Source organism: Monodelphis domestica, chromosome X (genome assembly GCF_027887165.1).
Source record: "Monodelphis domestica isolate mMonDom1 chromosome X, mMonDom1.pri, whole genome shotgun sequence".
Lineage (NCBI taxonomy): Eukaryota > Metazoa > Chordata > Mammalia > Didelphimorphia > Didelphidae > Monodelphis > Monodelphis domestica.
The window spans coordinates 28,108,876-28,136,135 of NC_077235.1; the positions used below are offsets into that span (position 1 = coordinate 28,108,876).

The 27,260-nt window shown below is 41.3% G+C and overlaps 1 protein-coding gene across 6 annotated transcripts in view; it reads left to right on the forward strand.

Annotated features, from left to right (window-relative positions):
- The first annotated feature begins 1,109 nt into the window (after positions 1 to 1,109).
- The window catches only part of BRWD3 (bromodomain and WD repeat domain containing 3), a 129,189-nt gene continuing 103,038 nt past the window's right edge, over positions 1,110 to 27,260 (forward strand). For all 6 annotated transcript variants that reach the window (XR_008914623.1, XM_056809203.1, XM_056809204.1 and 3 more), the window contains exons 1-6: positions 1,110 to 1,787; positions 1,922 to 1,980; positions 2,289 to 2,318; positions 2,737 to 2,796; positions 9,504 to 9,654; positions 10,162 to 10,260. Coding sequence is in view for 5 of the 6 variants with exons in the window: in XM_056809203.1 (XP_056665181.1) it covers positions 1,748 to 1,787; positions 1,922 to 1,980; positions 2,289 to 2,318; positions 2,737 to 2,796; positions 9,504 to 9,654; positions 10,162 to 10,260 (439 nt within the window). In the remaining variant the exon portion in view is untranslated. The remainder of the gene's footprint in view (positions 1,788 to 1,921; positions 1,981 to 2,288; positions 2,319 to 2,736; positions 2,797 to 9,503; positions 9,655 to 10,161; positions 10,261 to 27,260) is intronic.

Here is a 27,260-nt window from a genome sequence, read left to right on the forward strand (position 1 = left end):
CCCCCAGCCAAAATAAAGTTACCAATTAAATATTTGACTGTTGTTATTGAAAAATGTTTTGGTGTTAATGACCCCAAAGAGAGCACATATATGTTCACGTTGTCAGTGGCAGAGCTTAGGAACCCAAATTGCTGAAGATAGGACCTCAGTCTTAGAAGCTTTGCCAGTACAACGAACCATTTAAATCTAAATAATAAGTTATTTTAAAACAACAACAACACTGGTAATCATGAGTCTATTGTTAATGACATAAGACACGAATATCGGGAGAGGGGGGAAGGGAAAAGAAAAGGGGTCACCTGTAAAAATGATTTTAAACACCATCTGAGGAACCACATTTTCTAAGTTACTCAGTGATGTCCAGCATCTTACTAAGAACACGTGGTAAATATTAACAGGCATAGTCCTAGCCTGCTTAGGCTAAAAAAGAAAAGAAAAAAAGAGAAAGAAATGTAACCCCCCCCCCATTGTGTTCTGTCCGAATATCAAAAGAAATCTATAACTGCATTAAGGTCAAAAGCAGGTCAAGGCGAAGTGTGGTGGCAGGAGGGTCTACTGAAAATATTGACAATCGGTTTCGGGGACAGGATGGCAATGATCAGGGCATAGAAATTCTAGCTAAGCCAAAGGATACGTGGCTGACAGGCTTGTGAAGGAGAACCGGGAGGCAATTTCTGACTAGCCAGCCAAAGGAAATTTCCCACACATTTTGGGGCTGAAGGGACGGGGGCGGGGGGAAACGAGTTGAGAATCTAAGATCTGAATGCTTAATGTGTTTGGGGGAACTTTGGAAAAGAACAAAAGTAGCGGAGGGTCAGTAGAAAGACACGAAAGGGTCAAGTTCAGACACTCAGACCCGTAGCGGCTGGCCTACTTTCCCCCAGGGCAGGAATAGCCCAGGGTAGAGGCTCCCCCGCTGGGGGCGAAAAAGCCAAAGCCGGCCTGTGACACCCTCCCCCTTCCCTTCATCCCCACCCCCCATCGAGCTAGCGCGAGGGAATTGCCCATAACCGGAAAGGACTTAGCAACGCCGCGGCGAAGGTAACTAAGCCGGAAAACAGAAGGCGGAATGACGCCATAGAGTTCTGAAGGCCGTTGCCAGAGCGTCGTACACCATAGAGACGGCATCAACATTGTTTATTCGCCGGCCTTCTCAGAGGGTGGCGGAGGCACTTCGTCCGGCGGAAAGAGGCGGCTCGTAGCTGGGCTCGGACGCCCCCTGTAGTCGACTTCTGGAGTTGCGGCGGCGCCCTTCCCACCGCCGCAGCTATCCCCCTCCCTTCCTGCTCCTCCCTCCCACTCCCCGCCCGACCGCCCGCCAGCCTGGTAGCCTGCCGGCCGGCCTCCCTCCCTCTCACTCAGTCTCTCTGCCTCCCTCTCTTGCCTCCTTCTCTCTCTCTCCTCTCTCTCTCTCTCGCTCTCTCTCTCTCTCTCTCTACCCTCTCTCTCTCTCCCCCCCACCTCTTTCCCCACTCTCTCTCCCTCCCTCTCCTCTCCTCCCCCGCCCTCTTCACACCGCTCCGCTCCTCCCTCTTCGGCTCTCTCCTTCCTTCTCCGCCTCCTCAGCGCTCGGGCTAGAATATCTATGGGGCGAAACGTGATGCGATGAATCTGAGAGAGACCGAAACTGGGACGCGGAACGCGGCGGAAGCGGCGAGACGCCGGGGCCGGGTCATGGGGGCTTCACCACAATAGAGGCGCCCCCTCCCCCCTCAGAGCGAAGTCCCCCAAATTTTCTGGTCACAGGATGGCGGCGGAGGCAGCGGCCCCGTCTCAGATCGAAGCCGGTAGGTAGCCTGGCCATGCCAGGCAAGGGGGCTCTGGGGCCGGGGGGCGGCGGCGAGGGCTAGGGGTGTCTGCGGCTCTCAACTCGCTTCTCTCTTCTTCTCGCCTCCTCCTTTCCCCCTGCACCCCTGGACAGAACTGTATTACCTGATCGCCAGGTTCCTGCAGTCCGGACCTTGCAATAAATCTGCTCAGGTGAGAAGTCGCCGATCGGTTGACTGAGTACGGGTTGTCGAGGATCGACGCGGGGTGTTGGGGGGCGCGGGCTGCCGGGGCAGCAGGGCGACAGTTGAAAGGTCGGTCGGCCTGGACCCCCAGGAGACGTTACGGTCGGCTCCGCCGCCCACGTTCGAAGGGTCTGGCCAGGCTGGGGGATCTGATCGGAGCGCTTGGCTCGGGATCTAGTTGGTGCCGGGCATAAGGTGCGGGGTGGTGCGGTATCTGCACCGATGTCGCCGCTCTTCGCTCCCTCACGCACAGCATTTCTCTGTTTTTCTCCTCAGGTGCTAGTGGAGGAGCTGGAGGAGCACCAGGTACAGCATGGAGCAGGGCACCCCTGGGTGCGGGGAGCTGGGGGAGTGGAGGCTGGTGCGGGGAGCCGGGGGAGGAGAAGGCAGGAGTGGGTTGGGCCAGATCGGCTGTGCTGGGTGGGGTGGCCCGGGTGGGGCCCGGACCGGACTGGACCTGAGAGGGGGAGGCCGGACTCGCCCCCCCCCCCCCCTTCCGCTGGCTTCCTTGTCACCAAAGTGAAGCCCGTGCAACTCCAGACCCGGCCCGGGCTGAGGACAAAACTGCCTGAGTGGTGATCCGGCAGGTCTCTGAATGAAGGGTGGGAGGTAACAGGGACAGGGACGGACACGGGATCGAAGCTGCAGGCTCCCCCTGAGCATCTGTCCCGTCCGATCCTGTCTCACCACCCCACCCCCCCTTTCTCTCCCTCCCTCCCCGTAGCTGATCCCGAGGCGCCTGGATTGGGAGGGGAAAGAGCATCAAAGAAGCTTTGAAGATCTGGTAAGTAAAGTTTGCTCTTCTAACTTGCCCCAACTCTCGGCTTGCCCTCCTGGGCGCCCCCCTGGGTCCCTTGCAGCTGCCCCAGGGGTGGCACTGCACTGATCGGCACGCTCCAGCCCCTGACTGACCTCAGCTCTACCCTGAGCTAAGGGCTGCCCCTTCCCCCCTTGCCCAGTCCCCTTCCCACCCCCAACCCCCGACCTCCCCGGAGGTTGAGAGAGGGAGCCGGCCTATGGGGCCCCCCTCCTGTCCCCCACCCCCCTGCCAAGAGCTTATGGTGCCCCCCCCCCCCCCAATGCTTTGTGTGAGAGCTTGGCTGGTTGTAGGGGACTCCAGCTAGGGTGTAGTGAGTATGCTACCAATATTGGGGAAGGCCCTTTGTGGGGGGGGGGTTAAGGGGGGGAGAAACCAGAGGGTTATCTCAGGGCACGTACCAAGGACTGACGCTGGCCAATGGCAGCGCTGCTAACATGCTGTAGTTTCGGATCAGTGGAAGAAAACTGTTTCCTGGTTGGCCCTGGCTTGAAATACGGGAACTGAGGCCAGCCTTTAGTCCCTTTGGACGAAGGAGGGGGGGCGGTTGAGGCGAGTAAGGGGGGACAGTGAGGAGGGGGGTGGGACGACAACGACACAATTAAAAATACTAGGACAGAGGAGCAGTTCCCACCGAAATAATGCTTTTGAGGGGACTGACCAGTCTACGGTTTTCTATGTGTTAAATCTGTTAGAAAAAGGAACTACTCAGATCATCTATAAATAATGCTTGCGTGACTATATTTCTCATCAAAATGGTAATGTGTATGTTAGCTTTTTTGTGACTTGTCAAAACATGAATTTAGATTCCTAAGGAGATGGTATATGGTAAATATAATTTAGATTTTGACAAAGGTCCAAATATATTAGACTCTCCGTGTTCTTTCTCGCAATCTGTTTTCCGCTGTACATGTACCTTTTTTTTTTCTTCTTCTGTTCCCAGTGGACCAGAAGAAGAGAATTCAATTTCCTTCTCTTGGTTTAAGTATTGTTGTAGTATGTGGGAAGGTCAAGTGAGATTGTGGTGTGTACTGAGGTTTCAGAAATCAAAATAATCTTCAAATAAGATATGAATTAGAAGAGAAAAAGATGGGCATAAACAAAACTCCAGAGAGGCTTAGGTGAGTCTTAAGAAGAAAAAGATAAGTTTGCCAAAATTAATTGTCCTTAGCTAAAAAATTGATAGTGAGCATATTCTCTATCAAGTTACATATAATGATGAAGCTGTAGCAAGCCTTTCCAAATATTTTGGCAGGCAAATATTTTTTTTCTTGTTAACTCTGAAGGTAAAAGAGAGCAGTATTCCTTTTGATCTGCAAGTTCTACTTTTGAAGTCATATTAAAATACAAAATTTGAAACTCTGAAGTGAAAATTATTCAAATGGAGTCATTAGAAACAATTAGTACATTGGTAGCTCAAAGTTACTAAAATTTTGGTCTGACCTTTCATTGTACTGAAGTTTTCTGCCAGAAGTTAATAAAGAAAAATTGCCAGGAAGTAATTTAATTTTTAAAAATTTACATTTACACTTTCCTGCTTTACTTTTAGATTATTTAGACTAGTTGTAGGAGTTGTTTGAGTTTTCATGCCAAGATGTATCGAAGACATTTTTTGTTTAAAGTTTTTCTGATTGTCCTCAATAGTTCATTTTGAATTAGTAGCTTAGGACACTTTTTGCTAACCATGACCTTTTTTTGAAGCTTGTGTCTTCAAAGAGGAATAAGGTAGGGCAGGGCTGGGACAGAATTTAAACAGGAGTAAACTTCCCTGACCCAGAAGTCCCTGCAGTGTTAGTCAATTAGATTGTTGACTAATACTTCATATTTGAGCAATGATTTGAGTGACATAGTATCAGGACACATTAGATAATAGAATACTTTTATTTCACCTGGAGTATTTAACTCGCATTCATTTTTCAAACAGATTTATTGGGGGGAGCAAAAACAAAGTAATAAAATACAAATGTGTAATGAAGAGATCAAGGAATTTGAACCACAAATTCTTTAGTCACAGTCATGACCCACTTTATTTGAAACAAAGCCTATTTCAGACCCTGTACTTTCATTGTTCCTAGTTGAACTGTTCACTGTTGATTTGCTACTAAAAGAAACATAATAGGACCACAGATTGATTGGAAAAGAAACTCTTAAGAGGTTACCAACCTTCTCATTTTGAGAGCTAAAGTCCAGAGAACTTTTAACACTTACCCTGGGATTCATAGAACTCATAACTCAGCTTAGTAACCTCAAATTGACCTGGAATATATAGCCTTCTTTCCATTGTGCAAGACTGCTAAAAACAAACTTAGATATCTCAACTTCTTGCTAGTTTTCCTTGCTCCATCTATACTGGCTTTCTAGGTTTTTTTTTTTTTTGTGGATCTGTGCTAGGCGGCCAATGTAGCGTTTTGCAATCCAAGGTAACATGGTTTTTGTTAAGGCCAAGATCATGTGAGAATAGACATATCTGGCTCTGAAGCATCTATTAAAAATGATGTCTATGTCATGAGATATCGGGGCTCAGACAAGTAATGAGATTTTTGAATGTGACTTTCAAAAGAAGTGTACTTCATGTTCAGAATCAGAGGTATTGAGGAGGGCTGTTCTCCCCATTTGACAATTTTCTTTGAAAGAGGTTGATAATATTATTTTGCAAATCTGATGCGGGCATTTTTATTGCCAGACTTTACTGTTGTTGACAACATAAATGGAAATAAATGGTTTTTGATGGTGATTATTTTCAGGTAGATAATTTCAAATAGTTACAGGCAAAAAGCCGTAGATTTTCTTTGGGAAAGCTGAAAACAAAGATGATTGTGTACTAATGATAAACATAAAAATACTTTTAAAAAAGTAAAATTGGAGAATACACTGTTTAAAAATAGTTTTTAAAAATCTTAGAGATTTAAAATTGTAAATCAGTTTCAAGGGAACAACATAAAGAGTGGTTTGGGGGTAAATAGTAGATGTATTGTGTATGTTCTCATATTTGCATTTATTCAGGTCCAATTTATTTTCATTATTTGGATGGGGGTAAATATATGGTTCCAATTTTATATCAGTTAGGAACTATTGTGGGGTTACAGAGGTTTATTCCTCCGTGCCCTGAGGCTGTTTGTTCTTGTAGTCTTAGAATAAACTTGCTAAGACTACCATGTAGTTACTAACACATCTGAATTCTAGCCTGTGTGCTTGTAAACGTGTTTTTTTTTTTTACTCAAACAAGCTTCAATTATTACCTTTGGCTTACATTGTTTGGTAGAACACGAGAGTGGTATAGTCAAGAGTAGGGCAGTTTATCTGTAAATGTAGAAACTCTTTAAGCTGTGTGTTTTCTTAACTACCATGTGTCCACACAGCTGTAGTGAGAGGGAACTGTGTCTTTTCTGGGGACTGCACTACGCTAGAACAAAAAAGACCTGCATGAGCTGTCAGTTTGGCCATGAGTGGCATAGAACAATAACCCTTGGGTGGAGTGGTAGGGCCCGGGCTGAGGCCTGTAAGCATTGTGACATGCGGTGCTGTGCAGTGCTGGACGGCTCATATTGCTTCTTACTGACTTGCTGCATTCACATGTAGGCACATGCTTTCTATAGTGCTTTAGTTGTTAGGTTTGTTCTTGTATGTATAATTTCTCTGGCCAATGACTAACATGTTTTTGAAGGCTTATAGAATCATCAATCATAGGGTTGTAGGGTTACAGCAGGAAGCAGGAGAATCTGAGGTCATCTCGTCCAACTTCATCATTGGACAGATAATTATTGAGGCCTCGAAAAGATGACACTCCCAAGGTCACACAGATAATAAATATCAGGGTACTTGGGTTTGAATCTTGGATTAAGCTGGACTCTGAGATTCAGTGCCATTATTACAGTGGCTCTCCTAAGAGCTATTATGAGACTTTTTAAAAAGTTCATCTCTTAGGCCTCCTTTTCTTGATGGACCTTCTGTCTTTTTGGTCTTAGGTCTAGGAAGTAGAATTAAGTTTTTATGCATACTGATCTTTCCCGAGAGGCCGAGCCTCTTTACTAACCACTCATTTCTCACTTTCTAATATTTCTGGTCTCCTTCACAAATTGTACTCCTCCCCAAATGTTCTACTCTGTCTTGTGGTGGTGCAGAATAGCATTGTGAAAAGAGTCCTGTGTGTTTTGGGGGGACACAAAGTGTGGCTTTGAATCCTTTTCAAGGTAACCTGGTTGACCCTGAGTAAGTCCTTTGCCCTTTCCGAGTCTCTAAAGCAGTGGTTCTCAACCTTTCTAATGCTGTGACCCCGCAATACAGTTCCTCATGTTGCGGTGACCCCAAACTAAAAACTTATTTTGGTGGCTACTTCAAAACTGTAATTTTGCTACAGTTATGATTCGGAATGTAAATACCTGATATGCATTTTGTATTCTCATTGCTACAAATTGAGAGGTTGAGAACCGCTGATCGAGATGGTCTCAGAAAAGGAACAAGGTTTAATACTGGGCTATTTGGCAGATGCAGGGACTAAGGAATAAATGTGTCTGCATTTGTAAAGTCCTTCAGATTGGGGCTCAAGTTTCTGGATCTCTTTCAGTGATTGTTTCTATTAGAAACAGTTGAAAAGCTATGAAGATGATTTTTAGCATTTCAGAGGTCAGCAATAATTATTTCTCCAAGTAGTAACAGGAGTAGTGGCCACCACTTCTGAACTGATTTTTCCCTCTTTCCTGGGCATTTCTCTGGGTCTACCTTTGCTTTAGCTTGTGTTTTCCTCATCCCTTCTTCATGTAAATTAACTAAAAACTTTGCTTTTTGTTTCTTCAGTAGAATAATTGCTCAAGTTTTGTCTTAAATCATTGTGAGAAATTAAAATTAGTTTGGTCTAACCTTTTATGTGTTCTGCCCTGTCCCTAAACTGGAGCTTGGCTGTTTGTGTTATTGTTGTTAGATAGATTTTTCTGTTTTCTTTGAAGGAACTTCTGCCTAGGGCTCTTTTTTATGGGGTATATTCAGGGGTTTCACTCATTAATGATCCTGAAGGCTCTTGAGGACCGTCTTATACTGTTTTGTGAAATCCTTCATTTCATATTGTTAATTTCAGCCTGGTGGCCAGGGTATAAATGAGTCTTGAGTGGCCACGCTCCCAATTGACTGACAATTCTAAATGAAGCACTACTCCAGGGAACACCTAAATAAATACTTTTCGTGCTGAGTGCTCTGCTCACTTCCCCTGGCTGGTTGCCTTCCAGTGTGCCTTCATAATTCTGATAGTTTATGTATCTAGGAAGTCCATTTATTGCTTTTGTTCTCTGGGGTAGCCAACAATTTTCAAGGAACCTAACAAATCTAGATTGACTTTGAGATGACTGATTATCTTAAAGATTCACTCTATTGGAAAGCTGAAAGGATATAAAGACTAGTTTAATTGTTGGAAAGGCAGCAATATTTCTTGGAAAGAGCAATGGATATGAAGAGAAAAGATCTAGGTTCAAATCCCTGCCTCGAAACTCAAGATTGGGGAGTGACTTGGAGGAAGACATTTAACCTCCTAGTTTTTCTGTTCATTGTTAAGAGTAGATTAGTTCCATTCCAGCATTAAATCCAGTGGCTAGATGGGAGCCCTTAGAACTGCAAATCTTGTCTCTGTCACTTATTAACTCTGACAAATCACTTCTCAGAATTTCTGTTTCTTTCCCAAATGGGGATAATTTGTGAAGTTATGAGCCTCAAATGAGATAGTAACCCTTATCTATCTCTTGATGGAGCCTCTGCTTTAGTTATACCTCTAAAATTCCCAAGTCAGCTGTTCTATATAGGTATACTATGGAACACAAATGAAACTTCATTAAGTAGGCATAGTATATAGTACTCTAGTTTTACAGGCAGTTTTTCCTTTGCAGATCTCAAAGCACTTAAATATCTGTAAAGTATAGTTTTCCAATGGGAAACGAGCGGGACTAGATGCTTGATCCTTTCAAATGTAGTCAATAACTTTAGCTGGTATTAGATAGGTTTTCTTTTTGTCCCAACCCCTATTGTGATTTGGATTCATTAGGGAAACCAGATGTCAGTTTAAAGCAGGATAAAGCTCAGAGGGACTTGGGATTTTATAGCTGGAGGGAACCTTACTTAAATATTACTCGGTCTAACCCCTTCTTTTTATAGATGAGGAAAGGGAGGCCCAGTGAGGTAAAAGGGATCATATTGTCACTAGCCATACTTTACCTAGCTGCCCTGCCCTGGGCAGAGGAATTGTGGGGTTCATAGCCCTCACAATTTTGAATCAAGCTCCTAGAGAGGAGAATGCTTTTCCCACTAAACAGAAGTCCATCCCCATACTATTTGGTGTTACTCGGATTTCTTGTTCCAGTCAAAATCAACAATTGTTAAGTACTTAGGACTGACTGAACACTGCCATGCTTTGGGGTTACAAAGATTTTCTTGGGTAGAGATGTACCGATATACCTGAATAAAATGAACAGTTGGGTATATGATTTAAAAGACATTTAAAAGTAAATTGAATCTGTGTTGATATCTAAATACATTCATTGTATTTCTTCCTAAATTTTTAGCTTCTGTCCAATTTTTTCATTTTATTATTCATCTTCTGTAAATTCCTTAAAGTTATTTTCCTCTAAATACAAGAATGTTGTCAAGTTTTTGCTAACTACAAACACTTGTATATTTTATCTTTGCTCTTTTAGGTATCAGCCAATGCACACATTCCTCCAGACTACCTCCTTAAAATTTGTCAGCGGATTGGTCCACTTTTGGACAGAGAGATACCTCAGAGTGTTCCTGGGGTACAGACTTTACTAGGTGTTGGCCGGCAGTCTTTACTGAGGGCAGCGAAAGGTAAGGCTTTCTTAGCCAAGGGGAATGATGGGCAATTGTAAGAGGGGGAAAATGTGAAAAGTAATTAAGAACTGGGAGATTGTTTATATTCTTGTATATCTGGATAATGGAGACAGATGCTTTGGTTAGTGTGGTGTAAGTTCCCACAACCATCTACTATGGGAAAGAAAGGGACATGGAATCTTTGTAGACAAACAGCAAATTTTTCATGATTAATACTAGGGCTCTCTCTGCCTCTACTATTCCCAGGATGGACTAATACCAATTTGATAAGGTTAGCAGTTTCCTTAAGATAAACAAATATACTTAGAATGTTAGATTTTGGTCAGTAAACATTTAGGAAGCGCCAGTCACTAGGCTAAATACTGGTGGTACAAAAAGAGACAAAATGCTGGTTTCATTTTAAAGTGCTCAAAGTTTTCACTATCACAGTCTTAGTGTTTTTTTTTTTTTTAGTCAAAATATAGATGATAAACCTGTAGACTAAATATCGGTCTTTCTATATAGACTGTAGGAGTGCACTATGGAATGGCTCAGCTTTTGCAGCTCTCCACCGAGGCCGACCTCCAGAGCTACCTGCAGACTACTTGAGAGCACCGAATGTTGGTAAGTGGTAGATCCCAGGGTGATTTCCTGTCTTCATTGTAAATCTCAAGGCTTTTACTGTTGAGGTTCAGTCCTTTTTTTTTTTTAACCCATACCTTCCATCTTGGAGTCAATACTGTGTATTGGCTCCAAGGCAGAAGAGTGGTCAGGGCTAGGCAATTGGGGGGGGGGGGAGTGACTTGCCCAGGGTCACACAGCTGGGAAGTGTCTGAGGGCAGATTTGAACCCAGGACCTCCCGTCTGTAGGCCTGACTCTCAATCCACTGAGCTACCCAGCTGCCCCCCCCCCCCCTTCTAATGTATAAAGCATCCTGTATGGCTCTGGGGCTACAAACAGTGAAACTCCCTTACCCTCAGAGCTCACGTTCTACTGGGAGAGTTGAGTCATTCTCAGTTGAAGCACTTTCTTTTTCAAATAGATATATGTGAAACACGGATGTTGGTTTTACTCTTTAGGCATAGAAATTACAAATGACCTTACTGTCATTTAAATAATGAAAATGAAAGTATATTTGCTTCTTCTCCCTCTTTACCAAATGCATTTTTTTAAGGTTCAAATACTCCTTTGTTGAATGGTTAATGAGATGTTTATAAATAAGGCTCATTCAATAATAAATGTTGGTTTAATTTTGAACATGGTATAAACATTTGATTTATAGGTAAACAGATGTGTGCACATATATATATATATATATATTATATATATATGGCACCCAACTTCATCCTCTCATTGATCTAGGATTTTTATTTCATTGCTATCACTTGAGGGTGAAAAAAATTTACCTAATTGGCTCTTGATCTTTTTTCCCTCAGTTTTCTCTGCTGGTACCTGTCCATTTTATTTTATTATTATATTTTTAAACTTTTACTTTTTATCTTAGTAATAACTTTTTTTAACCCCTCACCTTCCATCTTGGAATCAATACTGTGTATTGGCTCCAAGGCAGAAGAGTGGTAATGGCTAGGCAATGGGGGGTCAAGTGACTTGCCCAGGATCACACAGCTGAGAAGTGTCTGAGGCCAGATTTGAACCCAGGAGCTCCCATCTCTGGGCCTGGCTCTCAATCCACTGAGCTACCTAGCTGCCCGTTTTAGTAATAACTCTTTAAGACAGAAGGGCATGGGGCTAGGCAATTGGAGTTAAGTGACTTGCCCAGGGTCACCCAGCTAGGAAGTGTCTGAGGTCATATTTGAACCCATGTCCTCCTGACTCTAGGCCTGGTGCTCTATCCACTATGCTCACTGTGCTACCTAACCATCCTTCCAACTATCCATTTTAGAATTTCATAATCACATCTAATTCAGTTGTACAACTAACTTTTCTGCGTGATGAGACTTGGACATAAAAGCTGTATTTAATTGAAGTATATCACAAATACGGTTAACTGTAGTCAACTTGAAGGAGTTTGGAGTGCTAATCAGTTAGAGTAGTAACAGGTGTTTCCTGTTCTCAGCAGGCTGCACTCCTCCCTACTCCACCCTCCCCAGACTTTTGGATAACCAGATCTAGTGATACCTTCCCAGGCTGGTGTCAGTCTGATTTCTTTATCTTTTCTCTCTGACCTGTGACATTGACCCTAATCCTGACAGTTAATTAACTTCTTTAAATCTGTCATAATTGATTTTCCTATCTCCTATTTTCTTTTCTAGCAGGCTTTGACACCCCCCCCACACACACACACACATTCGCTCCCCCCCCCCCCCCCCCCCATTTTTCAAGTATTTGTTTTTTATACTCTCCATAATCTGGGTGACGAGAAGAAAGGTTTGACACCCCCACCCACACTGTCTCTCTCTCTCTCTCCACAAGTATACGTTATCCTCCCAGTGGTTTTGATATAGTCCATCTACTGAACCACAATTTCCAAAAGGGCTGAACCCTACCTTGCTCTGGTCACCAAAAGATCCCTTTATTTTTTATTTCATAAAAGGGTTCCCCTACCCAAAATTTTGTGTCCTTTGGGACACAAATTTCATCTCATGACTCTGGCTAGTATGTTTGTTTTTGAGGGGGAAAGGAATATTTCCTGAATATGTTTTGTAATACCCTTTGCTCCTTTAACTTTCCTGGTAATATTGACAGGGAAGGTCTTGTTTAGAATCAAAAGTTCAAAAGGATATTGGAGACTATGTAGCTTCTATTTTACAGGAAATTTCAGTTTGAAAAAGTGTGGCAGCAACACTGATGACCCTCATTCTGATTCGGAACCCATCTTGGGGTTCTCCCTACCAGTTTTCTAGTTTTCTGGGCATCTACATTTCCCATTGAGAGAACCACCCACTGGGAATTAAAGCAGCTTTAGCATAGTATGAATTTCAGGGGGACCTAGCCCCACTGTCTTTTCAGGCATCTCTAGTTTTCAATAGTCGGATGCATTTGCAGATCCTGGGTGTACTCAGACTTTCCCTTTAAATGTGACCTATAATAAGTTGATTGAACTTGCTACTTAAGAGATAGCATCGGCTGAAAATATAGAACAATCTCTAAAATGGTAAAATTTATCAGGAAAATGGGTTGATTGAACTAAGCTCTATTCACATCTTTGCATAATGGGCTCCTTGGTGCCACCAACTGAGAAAGAATATCTAGTTGGACAAGGGATGAAAATTATTCACGCAAAGTAGCCAGTCTGACTCTGGAAATTCCAGAGTATCACTGAAAAGATTGGGGGGGGGGATCACCAATTTTAATAAGTAATTAATAAGTGAACAGAGCTAACAAATGCATTCTTCATCCATTTATCACTGACATTACTCTATTGCTTCAAGAGTTAACTTTTTATACACTCAGTTGATTTTCACAATGACCCTTTAATACAGACTTTTAGGTAGTATTGCCATTTTACAGATGAAGAAATTGAGGCTTAGAAATAATAGTGAGTTGCCCATGGTTCCAAAGTTAATAAATGAATGGCAAGGCCAGAATTCGAACTCAAGAGTTTTTCATGTGAAGTATATTCATACACCTTGCTGATAATTTGTCAATTTGCATAGCAATAGAACGTGTAATGTTTTCTTTATTTCTTCAATATTCTTCTCCTTTTCCTCTTCATCCTCTGTCTCTATTTTCTTAATCAAACATTTGTATTTTTCTCTCAAGTCTTCCTGGTTTTACACAGGAACCTTAAGTTCCTGCCTGAATTCTCAGAATTTGGTTGGATGTCTCATGGAAGTCTTTCTGACATGGTGCTGTTCCTTGGCACTGATTAGTCTTCTGATTGTTTTAGGAACCTGCCCTATTGGTTGCAGAGGGGTGGGGCTGTTAGCTGTGTGATTTAGTCAAGCATGATGTGATTTCTTCTGGTTCATCTGTAATCTGAATAGCTCATAAATGTAATCCATAATTTAGTCACTTAACTTAAGGTTAACTTTCTTTATAATTTTGTACCAGATAAAACCTCAAATAGGATTTACCTAAAAAAGTAAGCAAAACCAACAGGAAACTCCCTTTTAAATGTGTAATTCTGGGCAGGTTTCCCGCTGGTGCCCACAGCTCATCGAAGCTACCATAAAAGAACACAGTAAAAGTGGCTAATTTTAACACTAGTGTGAGCAGAATATAATTCTTAGGAAGGTAAATCTGCTTTGAAAAGCCCCGTAATGCATTTCCAAGCTAAAAAGAAGCAGCTTCTTTAGGTTATCCATGTGGATGGTGATTCACCTCCCAAACATATCCCCTGCCATGTTCCAAGGCAAGCGCTACTGGACTCCCCTAACCTGATAAAATGGTATTTGGTGAAACCCTTTTCCATTGTCTTTTATTCTGCTGTACTTATTCAGAGCCATTTCGATACATTTTCTGGAATAATAAATGTAGGCTATTTACTTTAGCACAATCCTCCAAAAGGTAAGTTGCGAACTAAGTACATTCTAAATTGTCAGACTGATCGATTGTTACGATTACTGCTTTGCTTTTTAGGAAACTAATTTTTGAAATGTTATCTTTTTTTTTTTCAACCCTTACCTTCCATCTTGGAGTCAATACTGTGTATTGGCTCCAAGGCAGAAGAGTGGTAAGGGCTAGGCAATGGGGGTCAAGTGACTTGCCCAGGGTCACACAGCTGGGAAGTGTCTGAGGCCAGATTTGAACCCAGGACCTCCCATCTCTAGGCCTGGCTCTCAATGCACTGAGCCACTCAGCTGCCCCCTGAAATGTTATCTTTTAAAGAGAACATTCTCATGTGTTTTTCCAAGGATCACATTGTACTCATTCTTTAATAAAGCTTGTAACAATTGTTTTAACTGGGGATCTTCTGTGTGTTTTACTGTGATAGTTTGGTTCCCCAGTTGAGATTCTGAAGAATATTACCCACTTGCTAAATAGGGGAGTAATCCCTGATGTCTGGCTCTGGTTTCTAGGTTTTGTTAATGCTGATACTAGAGCTTCTCTTTTCTGAATCTTATTAGTGTAGAATTTCCATACTTGAAGGGCAATTTCATATATCGGTATGTATCACGGCCCCTCCCAAACCCAAGTGGAGACCGTTATTGGAATTGCTGTGACCTTCCAAATTTCTTTAGTTTTTTGACCAGCCTTTTGGTCAATTTTAAGCACTCTAGTCTTCTGGCATGGGCATTCACTGATTGCTGACCCATGTTCAGAGCCTGGCCAGCTGTTATATGTCCTGCCAAAGCTCCTATTTGGAGGCTTAGTCTTCGAGAAACCATATTTATGTCTCTATGGTGTGATTAGGGAAGTTGGGAATGTACAGAAAGATGCATTTTAAAGGTATCCAGTCTAACCTCGAGAGCATATTTTTATCATTTTAAAATGCTTCTGAGGGGCAACTGGGTAGCTCAGAGTATTGAGAGCCAGGCCTAGAGATGGGAGGTCCTGGGTTCAGATTTGGCCTCAGCCACTTCCTAGGTCTGTGACCCTGGGCAAGTCACCTGACCCCCATTGCCTAGCCCTTACCACTCTTCTGCCTTGGAGCCAATACACAGTATTGATTCCAAGATGGAAGGTGAGGGTTTAAAAAATAAATAAAATGGTTCTAGGGCTAAGCTCTTGAATGCCATTCCCTTAGTTCCTTTAGTCAGCTCGGGGTTGTACTCTTGACTGGTCACATTGTCTTTGGCATTGTGGCAAAACCATAACAAAGCAAGCAAATTGAACTAAATTTACAAGTTTAAAAATCCATCCTACTCAGGTTCTGGACATGTGTAATTCGTATTTGTAATATGCAATGCAATCTTAAGAGTACAATTGCCAAGGTTTGTTCTTTGTGTTGAAAATGGTACTTTCTAGAATTGAAATGATTATTTTAGTTAGGAATTACCTCATCATGCTGGCTTTTGGGGCCAGGTGATCAGTTCAGAAGTCATCAAAGTGAAAACAAATTTGAGTCCTTCTTTTGGATGATTTATGCAGATCAGCCAGCGCAATAGTTAACATAGACAATGAGAAGTTTTACGGAAACATTTATTCTATGGACAGAAGTCGTGTTTCACTAGCTGCGGTCTCTGAACAAGCCAGCTGCATTAGCCTGTCCCTTCTGCTTTGGGGCCAGCTTGAATGACACCCAGGCAAGCAGATGGACTTGGTTGTTCTTCTGAACTCAATCATGGGCATAATGCAGAAGTCATTTTATTTTAAGCCCACTTTCTTTTATCTGCACACCACTGACACAGTGAAGTCTTCTCATTTGCATAGTCCTGTAATACAGTACGCCACTCCAGCATTAATCCAGAAAGCAAATTCATATTTACATCTAGCCAGAAACTTCCCGTGAGCAGTGTTTGGCTATTTATTAGTATGGCAAACTTAGGCCAGAGCTTGCTTCTAAGGTAGACTGTCTCTTGTGGAGAGGTAAAGCTAAATGAAAAAAGGGGGCATCTAATTTCATACCTTCTCGTCTAGGAAAGTGGAATTTAAACTTTAAGCCTTGGCCTGTTTAAAGTTTTGGTGCGGCTCAGCTGTCTTTCCCACAAGTCCGTCTTCTGCAAAAGATTTTTCTTGGTAGCTAATACCTGCCTGCCTGTATTTTTGTCCTCACATCATAGTGTATGAAACAAGTTGCTTTTTGAGTCATTACCTTCATGCTTGTTGTTTAAGGAGTGCCTGTCCTACCACACCTGCAAGTAATTAGAACATAAATTCAGAGGAGCTTTTCTTTATGACTGTAAATATTAAATGAATGGGGGTGTTTTAATTGCTCCCACATGGAAGCCCAAGCCATCCTTTTAAAAAGATAACTATAAGGGTTAAACCGACTCCCTTCTACGAGCCTACCCTGTAGTCTATTTCTGAAATGATTGTGTACCTGAGGCAAAACTGAAATACCACATTAGTCTTAATATAGGCTGCACTCTTAAACCACGAGTTTTGGATAGGAAAAATATGGGTATAAACTGCTGAAAGCTTGCTAATTATGCTTAATGTTTATATGAGACAGGTTTTTTTGGGGGGGGATTAAAGCTTCTATTTATATCAATATATTAATTGTAATATTTTGAACAAAAATAAATTAGTGATTTAAAAAAGTGAATCCTCTTTCACCACTGGAAAAATTCTTTAGAATTTTTTGTAGTATTCTGAACTGAACAGATATCAAATAAAACGAGCATTTCCATGTACAAAGCAGAACAGAAAAAGAAGAGATTGCACTTGTAGCCACGAGTATCTTATTCAGATGCCTTGCTTCTCTCTTCAGGCGTAGAACAAATTCAACTTATTATTTTCTATTTCTGCATTTATGTAAATAAGCACAACTGATCACCTGGCCCCAAAAGCCAGCATGATGTAATGCCTAACAAAAAAAACAATCATTTCAATTCTAGAAAGTATTACCATATGTAAAAGAAAGGGGATCTTATTTGTGCTTTGAGCCCTATTATAATTTTTCTTGCATACTTTGTCTCTTCATTGTTAAACTTTGGGGGCTTGTGGGCATGTGCACTAAAAATGGAGATTTAATTGACAGTTTCATTAGCCCCCAACTTCTCTGGATTATATTTGTTTCAAAATGAAAGCTCTACCTCTTCCTTATGACTTGCCTATAGTTTTGTTTCTTTTTTTCCCTTGTCTCTGATCAGTAGTATTATATATCGATTGCTTTGTTTAGATATTGTTAAGTGCTATTCAACTGGTGTTACTTGGAGTACAGGGAGAGGGCTGGAGCACAGTGGTGGCCAATTGAAATAGACCCCTGCAGCCCAAATGTCTTAGAAAACCACAAATTGACATTTTATCGTATTGTTTTTGTATTTATTTTATTAAACATTTCCCTTACATTTTAGTCCCGTTTGGGCCCACTTGGGACTTGTGCTCTAAATGATTTGGGTAAAGCAAACACTGAAGTTTTTTTTTTTAACCCCTTACCTTCCGTCTTGGAGTCAATACTGTGTATTGGCTCCAAGGCAGAAGAGTGGTAATGGCTAGGCAATGGGGGTCAAGTGACTTGCCCAGGGTCACACAGCTGGGACTGGTCTGAGGCCAGATTGGAACCCAGGATTTCCTGTCTCTAGGCCTGGCTCTCCATCCACTGAGCCACCCAGCTGCCCCCGCAAACACTGAAGTATTAAGGCTATGTTTAAAAAAATATTTTAGGAATACGTTTTATTAGTGATTTTGTCAAAATGTCCCAGTTGTTGGGGATGGGGATAGAAGGGCACTTTTCCTCCCATTGACATTGAGATTGAATTTGACTTTGTGACAAAGAAATACAGCATAACTGTCTGATATATAGATCATATATTGAGTGTATCGTACACAACGTTTGAAAAAATGCCCGTCCATATGTTGTATATAATATTTCCCTCTTAGTAGTCCCCAGCCTCTCTGAGGAAGGAGGAGAGGTATGTTTTCATTATCTCCAGGCCCTTCCCTGTTTGTCCAGTTACTCATGACCTACCTTCTTGTTAGTCATCTTTTAAGTTCATTCGTTTTGTTCTTTTGGTTCTGCTTATTTTGTATTGGCTCATGTACATCTTCTCCTTTCTCTGAATTCCTCGTATTTACCACCTTTAGTGCATTATAATATTCTATTGCCTTTCTAGCCTAAGATTTTTTTAGGCCTTTCCTCAATCTGTGGGCACCTACATTGAGTCTATCCCTTGGCCACCACACTTTTATTCTCATTATTGGACCTTTATTTCTGTCTTTGACTTCCTTAGGATCTATGCTCAGTAGTTGCATCCAAGATTCAAAGTGTATGGGCAGTCTAGGCACTATTTTATCATTCAAAATTGAATTGCAGAATCCTTGAGTTTGCAGGTGGTCATTGTTCCTCTTGTTATAGTCCCCCCTCCCCCACCAATTTAACTTCCTGCTTTATTCTTCTTTGCTTTGGTTAATACTGGTAAAGTAAACCCTATCAGTTTCTTTTGCATTCTCTTACTATGGTGATTTGGAGTTCATTGTTATATCTTTTCTTTTCAACCCTTGTCTTCTGTTTTATTATCAATACTAAAACAGAAGAACCACAAAGGCTAGGCCTTCAGGTTAAGTGATTTGCCTGGGCTCACATACCTAGGAAGTACCTGAGGCAAAATTTGAATCCAAGTCTTCCTGACTCCAGGCCTCCAGGCAGTCTATCCACCATGCCACCTAGCTGCTCCCTCCTGATTATGGCTTGAACTTTATTTCTTCACATAGTGAAAAAGATTTCTTTGTGCCACCCTTTGCTTTTTTGTCCCACAGAGTGGTGGTAACTTATATTCACATAATACGTGTTGGGTTTTATAGGCCAGAAACCGATGCCAAAGTGACTTCTCCACCCTCGCAGGCCCATATCTCATATCTGGTAGGATGGATGTAAAGCCAGGCTTTTGACCAAGGCCATTATTCTTTCCAGCACACTGCTTGCTTTGAACCAGAGTATCTTCAAGAGATGAGGTGTCCTAGTTGCTGTTGACACAGAAATGGCCTTTGCATGGGATCATGAGATTTTTTTCACATAAGTTTTTATTGCTATCTTTGGTATTTATGTCACCCACATGCTTTAGTGTGTCCCCTTCCATTTCCTCTCAGAAGGCCATTCTGTTGCAAAGAAGAAGAAAAAAATGTCAACCCAACTAAGTCCAATATTTTCTCAGTGTACCTTATCTAGTGACTCTTGCTTACACAGAGGAGGTGGGGAAAACAGTGTTTTTACATCTCTTGATCAATTCTTTGGAACCAGACCTGTCGTTATTCCCTTGCAACATTCCGTTTCTGTTGGTTTGTTGACCTTTTCATTTGGGTTCTTGTCTGTCATCACTGTGTCTTCTTATTGTACCGCATTTCACTTTGTCTCAGTTCCTGGAGGCCTTCAGACCCTTCTGTTTTTATGGTGTTTATCTCTTACAGCACAGCAAATATTCCATAGATTCATTTACAGCAATTTGTTTAGCTAGAAGACAGCTTTAGAGATTGGCTGGCCCTTCTTGTTCATTTTATTTTATCTTTTGAAACCCTCACTTTCTGTCTTAGTAACAACTTCAAGACAGAAGGGCAAAGGCTAGGCAAATGGAGTTAAGTGACTTGCCCAAGATCACACAGCTAGCCAGTGTCTGAATCCAGATTTGAACTCAGACCTGGTGCTCTATCCACTGGGCTACTGAGCCCATCCTTATTTTACAGATGAGGAACTGGGCTTATAGAGAAGGAAAATGTTCTTCCCAGGGTGAGCCACGTTATATACCCAAGCTCCTCTTCTGCCAGATGTAGCCTTCATCACACTTGACTTCTGGAGACCCCACTTGAAGTGGATTTTTTTTTTACCTTAGGGTCCATTATTCAGTCTGAAACTGGTAGCCCAAGATTCCCAGGAACAAGGAACAAGTACAAGCTTTGGGGTCTATAATTTACAAGCTAGTCCTAAAACTTGGGGTTCATCAGAGCTTACTGGGCTACAAGTTTGGGGTTTCTAGAATCCAGGTTGACACACTCTACCTTGGTGTTCAGTCTGAGGAAGGGGCTATTTGGGAAAATAAACAGAAAGAAGGAAAGAAAGAAAAGAAAAAGTTGGGTGTCTTTGCCACCAGAAATGTCAGGCTGCCTTTACAGGCAGCTTTCATACAGGTCACCAAATTTTCCCTTTTCCTGTCTGCTCTTTTCTGTATCGTAGAAATGATAAATCTTATGGCAGCCAATATAAATAGCCTGAGGGGGACAGTACTAGTGCTGGAAGTTATACCATGCACAAAATGCAGCTGAGTGATGGAGCTGACATAAGCCTTACACACTTTGCCGTCACAGGCTTTTTACTACATGCATGTTTCATAGATGCTTGACATCTAATAGATTACAAATTCATTCATCTCTAGGCCCGGTGATAGATACCAGGCTACTGTATTTATAAGTTGTACAGTTCTTATTATGGGATGTCCTGGTTTCTTTAAAGCCCAGAGGCTGCTAATTTACTTGTTTGTTCCTCATCTGTAGGCTTTTCAGATTCACTTCATCAAGCTCAATACAGAAAGCCCTACTAAGTGTTAGCATTGTCATTTTGATACAACATTAAATTTCAGAACATCCCCAGTTCAGTACAGTTCACTTCAGATACTTTGCATGGGCAGCTAGGTGGTCCAACCTGGAGTTGTGAGAGTTGGGTTCAAATGTGGCCTTGGACACCTCCTCCTGACTGTGACCCTGGACAAGTCACTCAATCCCACTTACCTAGCCTTTGCCTTTATCTGTATTAGATTTGTCTTTAAGATACAAAGTAAAGTTTTAAAAAAAAACAAAACATTCATTTGGGTGGAAAAAGCTGGGGAGGGGGGCAGATAGAAGATCTAGGCTTATCTCACACTTTATAATCAGTTATGACTGCAATTTAATTACTGACATCATAGGTGATTCTTTTTGACTTTTTAAGAATTATTTTATGATAAAATGAGATTGGTGGTACAGTAAGCTTTCGAATCAGATGTTTTTTTGTTTGGCACAGACCTGTGATTTTGAGTGTCAGCTCCAAGGCTGAAGAGTGGTAAGGGCTAGGCAATTGGGGTTAAATGACTTGTCCAGGGTCACCCAACTAGGAAGTGTCTGAGACCAGATTGGAACCCAAGACCTCCTGTTTCTAGTCCTGGTTCCCTATCTACCTAGCTGTCTCTACTTTTTTTCTAGACCTATGCTTTTGCTAGTGTAAAAAACTTTCAGAGTATAGAAACTTCTTTCACTTGTCTTCAGCAGGGTGCCCGTCATTTAGTCTTAATCTCTCCATACTATGAGTATTTTGTGTAACTCAGTCACTTGTAAAGAGCAAGATTTGCACCCAGATACTTCTGATTCCAAGTTTGATCCTCTATCCATTCTACCAGAATGGCTCTTAAGTTAGATGATCTTGGTTCAGATTCTGGTTCTTTTATAACGTGTGTGACCTTTGACAAGCTGTTTAATTAGTCATCTGTAAAAAGGGGTTGCACTAAATGATTTCCAAGACCCTTTATAGCACTAAGTCCTATAAGCCTAAGAACTATATTTTGAAAATGTGGTTTGTGGATCAATTTTCTGAAGAAAATGAGTTTCTCATCTGCTGTAATAGGTTCATTTCATACACTCGTAGGACTGAAAGCTGGAGGAGACCTTTAGGACCTGAACAGGGGGCAGAATATCTCTTTGAAAGCTACGTTATTAGGTGGTAGGCCACACGAGATGACCGAAGGTCCCTTTTAGCTCTCAAAATTACTTTTTGACTCATGTATGGGCAGCTTTCTTGGGGAAAAAAAAATCTATAGTTATGAGCATACTTACAGAAATGGGTAAAAAGCAGAGAAAAATTCACCTGTGACCAACAGTCTCTTTTCTTCATGTCCTCCATAATCTGCCTGCTGTTCTGTGGTCCACTGCAATGATTTGGTCACAGTTTCTGAGAGTCCTAAGCTTTTCTTTCTTTCTTTTTTTTTTAAACCCTTACCTTCCGTCTCTGTATTGGTTCCAAGGCAGAAGAGTGCTAAGGGCTAGGCAGTGGAGGTTAAGGGACTTTACCAGGGTCACACAGCTGAGAAGTGGCTGAGGCCAGATTTGAACCTAGGACCTCCTATCTCTAGGCTTGGCGTGCAATCCACCGAGCTACCCAGCTGCCCACCCCCTGAGCTTTTCTTTATTTGAATCTTCTATTCCAGTTTAAAAAAATTTTTTTTAGCTTGCCAGGCAAAGCCATTAGAATAGGTTTTAAAAGAATATAGTCCACAAAACAGTGATACACTGATGTTTTTCTCCCTCATTCCTAATGCTATTTTAGTTCTATTGTGCTTTTTCATTTTATCGCAATTAAAGAATTCTTTTTTAAAAATTAAATTAAATTTATTTTTAATATTTGTATATCTATATAATATATCAGTATAACTTATAAACTTATTTAATTTTATTTAATTTTAATTTATTTCATTGATTATACATGAGAAACCATGTAAAACATTTGCATATCAGCCATGTTGCAAAGAAATCAGCGAATAAATAAAAACCAAGAAGCATAAAGTGAAAACGTATGCTTCAGTCTATACTCAGGAGTTCAGGAGTTCTCCCTCTGGAGGCCAATGGTGGTTTTCATTCTGAGTCCTTTAGATCTGTCTGAGATCCTTGTCTTAATCAGGGCAGCTAAGTCTTGCTTCAGTACTGCCCTTTCTTAGTACAATGCCCTGGTTCCAATCTCTTCACTTTTCCTCAGTTGCTAAAAGGCTTACCAGTTTTGTTCCGCTTTTTTCTACATTTCTTATAGTCTAGTAGTATTCCACCGGTCAACTTATTTAGCCTTTTCCCAATTGATGGACATGCCCTCAGTTTCTAATGCTTGGCCAGATGGTGCTTTGTACATTGTGTAAAGTTGTACCACTATGCTGATAATACTTAGTGTGTTTCTTGTGTCCATCCACCCCGTTTGTTGCCATTCTACTTGGTTTTAGCATGGAATCTGTTCCTTTCCCCCTAAAACATTCATCCAGGTTAACAGATCATGAGTCTGCATTGTGCAGAGAAATAAAACAAGTATACTTTTGTCCTCCAAAGTTTCCCCTCAAACCACAAGGAATACTTTTCCTAAAAACTCACCTCAGTTTAAAACCGAATAGTAAAAAAAAATATACAACTAAAACTATTAGTTTGATATGCTATTTTGTTACTTTGAAATTTAATTTGAGTTTAAAATATTTTATATATTTGTTACATTATACATTATAGATTATTTTTTTATCAAATAAATGCCATTTTAGGGTGGGAATACCAAATATAAATCTTGCTTCACAAAAAGCAAGTGACGAATATTACTGCTAACAGCATTAGTCAGGAGGCCATCATGGTGAATGTTAAAATAAAGAAAATATTTTTGAAAAGCCGTGAACATGACAGTAATCAGTGAACATTAATATTTCCATATATACAAAGGACTGGAAAAAGATTGCCTCTGAAACTATCTAACATAACTTGCTTTTTAAAGTGTATTTGAAACTTATCATAATAGTACTAATATCGTCCTTGTCCGTGTCCCTCTGGACATCATTGCTTTCTCTTCTGTGTATTTTTCAGTGATGTATTAGTGATCTTTGACACTCTTCCCCTTTTCTCCCCCTGTCCTTAGTGTTAGCCTGGCCTTGTAACAAGTGACCACAGTTTCTTTGTTTCTTATGATTTATCTCAGGCATGTCTTTCCAGACACAGTGACTGTGAGTGTGACTACAAGATGCCCCTTATATCTTAGTAGGAAGAGAAGGGGTAGAACTAGTTGAGACTCGCTTGAGCATGATATGGGAGAAATCATCAGTCTAAGAGGAGCCAGAAAGGCCTAAAGTCAAATCTTTGCTCTAACCTCACTTTCTGAATTTGTAAAATGGTAGTGATACTGACGTGTCTACCGTACCAGGTTGTGAGGATCAAATGAGATGACCTATAGAAAATCCTTTGCCTTAAAGCCTCCATATATACCAACCATTAGAATTATTATGAACATGAAAGAAAGCAGCCTGCTATAGTCTGTAGCAGACCAGCCTCAGTCAGAAGACCTGACTTCAAATGTTACTGTGGTCATAAACTAGCAATACGGGCTAGTTCATGATTATTCCCCATTTTAAGAGATAAAGAAACTGAGGCACACAAATGAAGTGACTTGTCGACAGTCTTGCAGCTGAGAAGTGTCTGAGGTTGATCTCAAATTCAGCTTTTCCTGATTCCAGGCCCAACACTTTTCACTGTGCCCCTTCATCTCTTCTTTACCTGTGGAGAATGTTTTCAAACCCCTGCAATCATAGGTCCATAGTCAGTCAGTAAACCTTTACAAAGTGCCTACTCTGTGCCAGGAACTGTGCTGAAAGCTCAGAAGTTTTATAAATAATGAGAAGAAAGAGCACTTGCCTTAATTGAGCTTATTATTTAATGGGGAAGACTGCACCCAGAAGGAAGTGGAGGGGGTGTGGGTCAAAGATAAAGACATGACCTGGGTGATCCGTCTTCAGTGGGGCTCTTGTCCTCCAATCAGAGAGGCAGAAGACAAAACATAAAGGAAATGTGTGTTATAAAAAACTCAAAACAGAAATCCCTATGAAACTTGGCATCATAAGAAAAGCACCCTTGGATATAGAGACCCACAACATATATTCAGATTCTGAAGATTCCACTTCTAGGCTCAGTCATATGTGAGCATCTGCTTCCTCAATACAAAAAGAGATGATTGGACCAGGTAGGTTCTAAACTTCTACCTTTAAATCTATGATCTGGGGGCAGCTGGGTGTCTCAGTGCATTAAGAACCAGGCCCAGAGATGGGAGGTCCCAGGTTAAAATCTGGCCTCAGACACTTCCCAGCTGTGTGACCCTGGGCAAGTCACTTGATTCCCACTGCCTAGCTCTTACCACTCTTCTGCCTTGGAACCAATACACAGCATTGATTCTAAGACAGACGGTAAGGGTTTAAAAAAAATAAATCTATGACCCTCTTACCTTTTCTAGCCCATTAATAAAAAGCTTACTTTCCTTTTGGAAATTCATTTCTATCATTGAATCATAGATAGAGAACTGTAAGGAGCCTTCAAGATCATGAAGTCTAACCCCCTTCTTTAGTAATGATGAAGTTCATAGCTAGATGGATAGTCAGGACTTGATATAGTGTAACATAGACATTACATGCTCCCCTTAATATTTTAACCCAGACTTTCCCCAATCTCAAATTGCTACTTTGTTATTATGTTCTAATACCTATTTCTTCAAAGATTAAGGCAATTTGTTGTTGTTTTAAACATCCTTTCTATCTTAGTAACAACTCTTAAGACAGAAGGGCAAAGACTAGGTAAATGGGGTTAAGTGACTTACCCAAGGCCCCACAACTAGGCAGTGTCTGAGGTCAAATTTGAACCCAGGTCCTCCCAACTCTGGGCCTTGCCCTTTATTCATTGTGCCACCTAGCTACCCCTAAGGTAATAATTAACATTTATGCAACATGTTTGCAGAGTGTTTTCACACATTATCATTTAATTGTCATAATAATTCTGTGTGGCAAGGGCTATTGTTATCCATCCCCAGATTACAGATAGGGAAACTAAGTGACTAGTCTAGGGTCACATTTTCCAAGGGGTATCGATCCCAAATCCAGCCTGTCCACTGAGCCACTGTGGTTTCAGGTAGGTTGATGAGAAATCAGATCCAAATATTTCTTTTTGCTTACATACTTAAAAACAAAAAAACCTTGCCGTCAGTATCAATTCTAAAAGAGAAGAATGGCAAGGGCTAGGTTATTGAGGTTAAGTGCCTTGCCCAGGTTTACACAGCTAGGAAGTGTACTCGGCCAGATTTGAACCCAGGTCTTCCCAATACCATACCTGGCGCTCTCTTCACTGTTCTGCCTTAGCTGATCCATTGCCTCCATACTTAGACTAAAGAGCATTTGATCTTATACCGGCTTTATTTATGAAGTAGCATCATTTTTTGTACCAAGCCTGCCTCTGGCATCTCAAGACCAGTCTCATCTGTATATTTCCTCTTCCTTCTTAATGTTAACCAGATAATGTGGGGACAGAGGAAGCTAGGAAAAGGCCTGGCAACACTTTGAAAACCTGTGCCCAAGATCCCTACTATATAACTCTTGATAGAATTCCCAAAGAAAAGAAGCTTGTGTTCACTTAAGAATTAGAACCAAATGTTCAAGTTTGTCCCTTTAGGTACATGGATATCTTCAGTGTGTATCTTGCATACATACTCATCCATTGACAGTTGCTCAAGATGCCGTCAGCTCCTGATTGGTTTTTAGTATCAGATACCTTTTTCTATTTGGGGTATGTTTGTGGTCTTGGAAATAAAACTGGAGAGTTCCAATGGGAAAAATATCTATGTATGTATTTTGTTTAGTACGCGAAAGAAAATTGTTCTCAACCTCAGGATAGTTACCTTCCACATTCTACCTAGATTAGACACTAAGAAAGGAAACTTTTTTGGTAGTATAGGTGTTAAGGTTACACGCTCTACAGGACTTTTACAGAAAGTTTGTTGCTTTTTTTTTGTACCAGAGTAATTTCACTAGAAATCTCGCTATCCCTCCAACCCTTCTTTAAAGCCAAGGAAAACACTTAAGCAAAGCCACCTGGTACAGGAGGATCTGAGACAGTCTATAGCATTCCTTATCCCAAGTCTCACCCCTGCATTTCCTTAGCATCTCCAGGACTAAGCATAATCATTCTGATTCAAGTTCAGTTACTTTCTTTTGTCAGTATTCTTTTTTGACACGTTTACTGGCAAACTTGCTTATACATGGTTTAGATGATTGCAGTTTTGTTGGCAGCCTCCAGTGGGGCATAGTCTCATGCATGCCAAGGTGTAGTTGGTCCAGTAGCCTCCATCAGACTGGCTCAGGGGTGTTGCAGTTGACTACCTCAATGTCGTATCACACAGCTTCCTGACAGCCTGTTTCATCTGTTGTCAGTCAGCCCTAGCCTTGACTTTGAGGATGGACACTAGTGTTCTCTCAGTCTTCTTTATATTTGACTCAATGGTCAAGAGAAATGATGCCGCTGTCGATGATATTTTTAATTATAGTCATGACTGCTAACATTTATATAGCACTTAGGGGTGTGCAAAGTGTTTCATAAGTATTTGTCA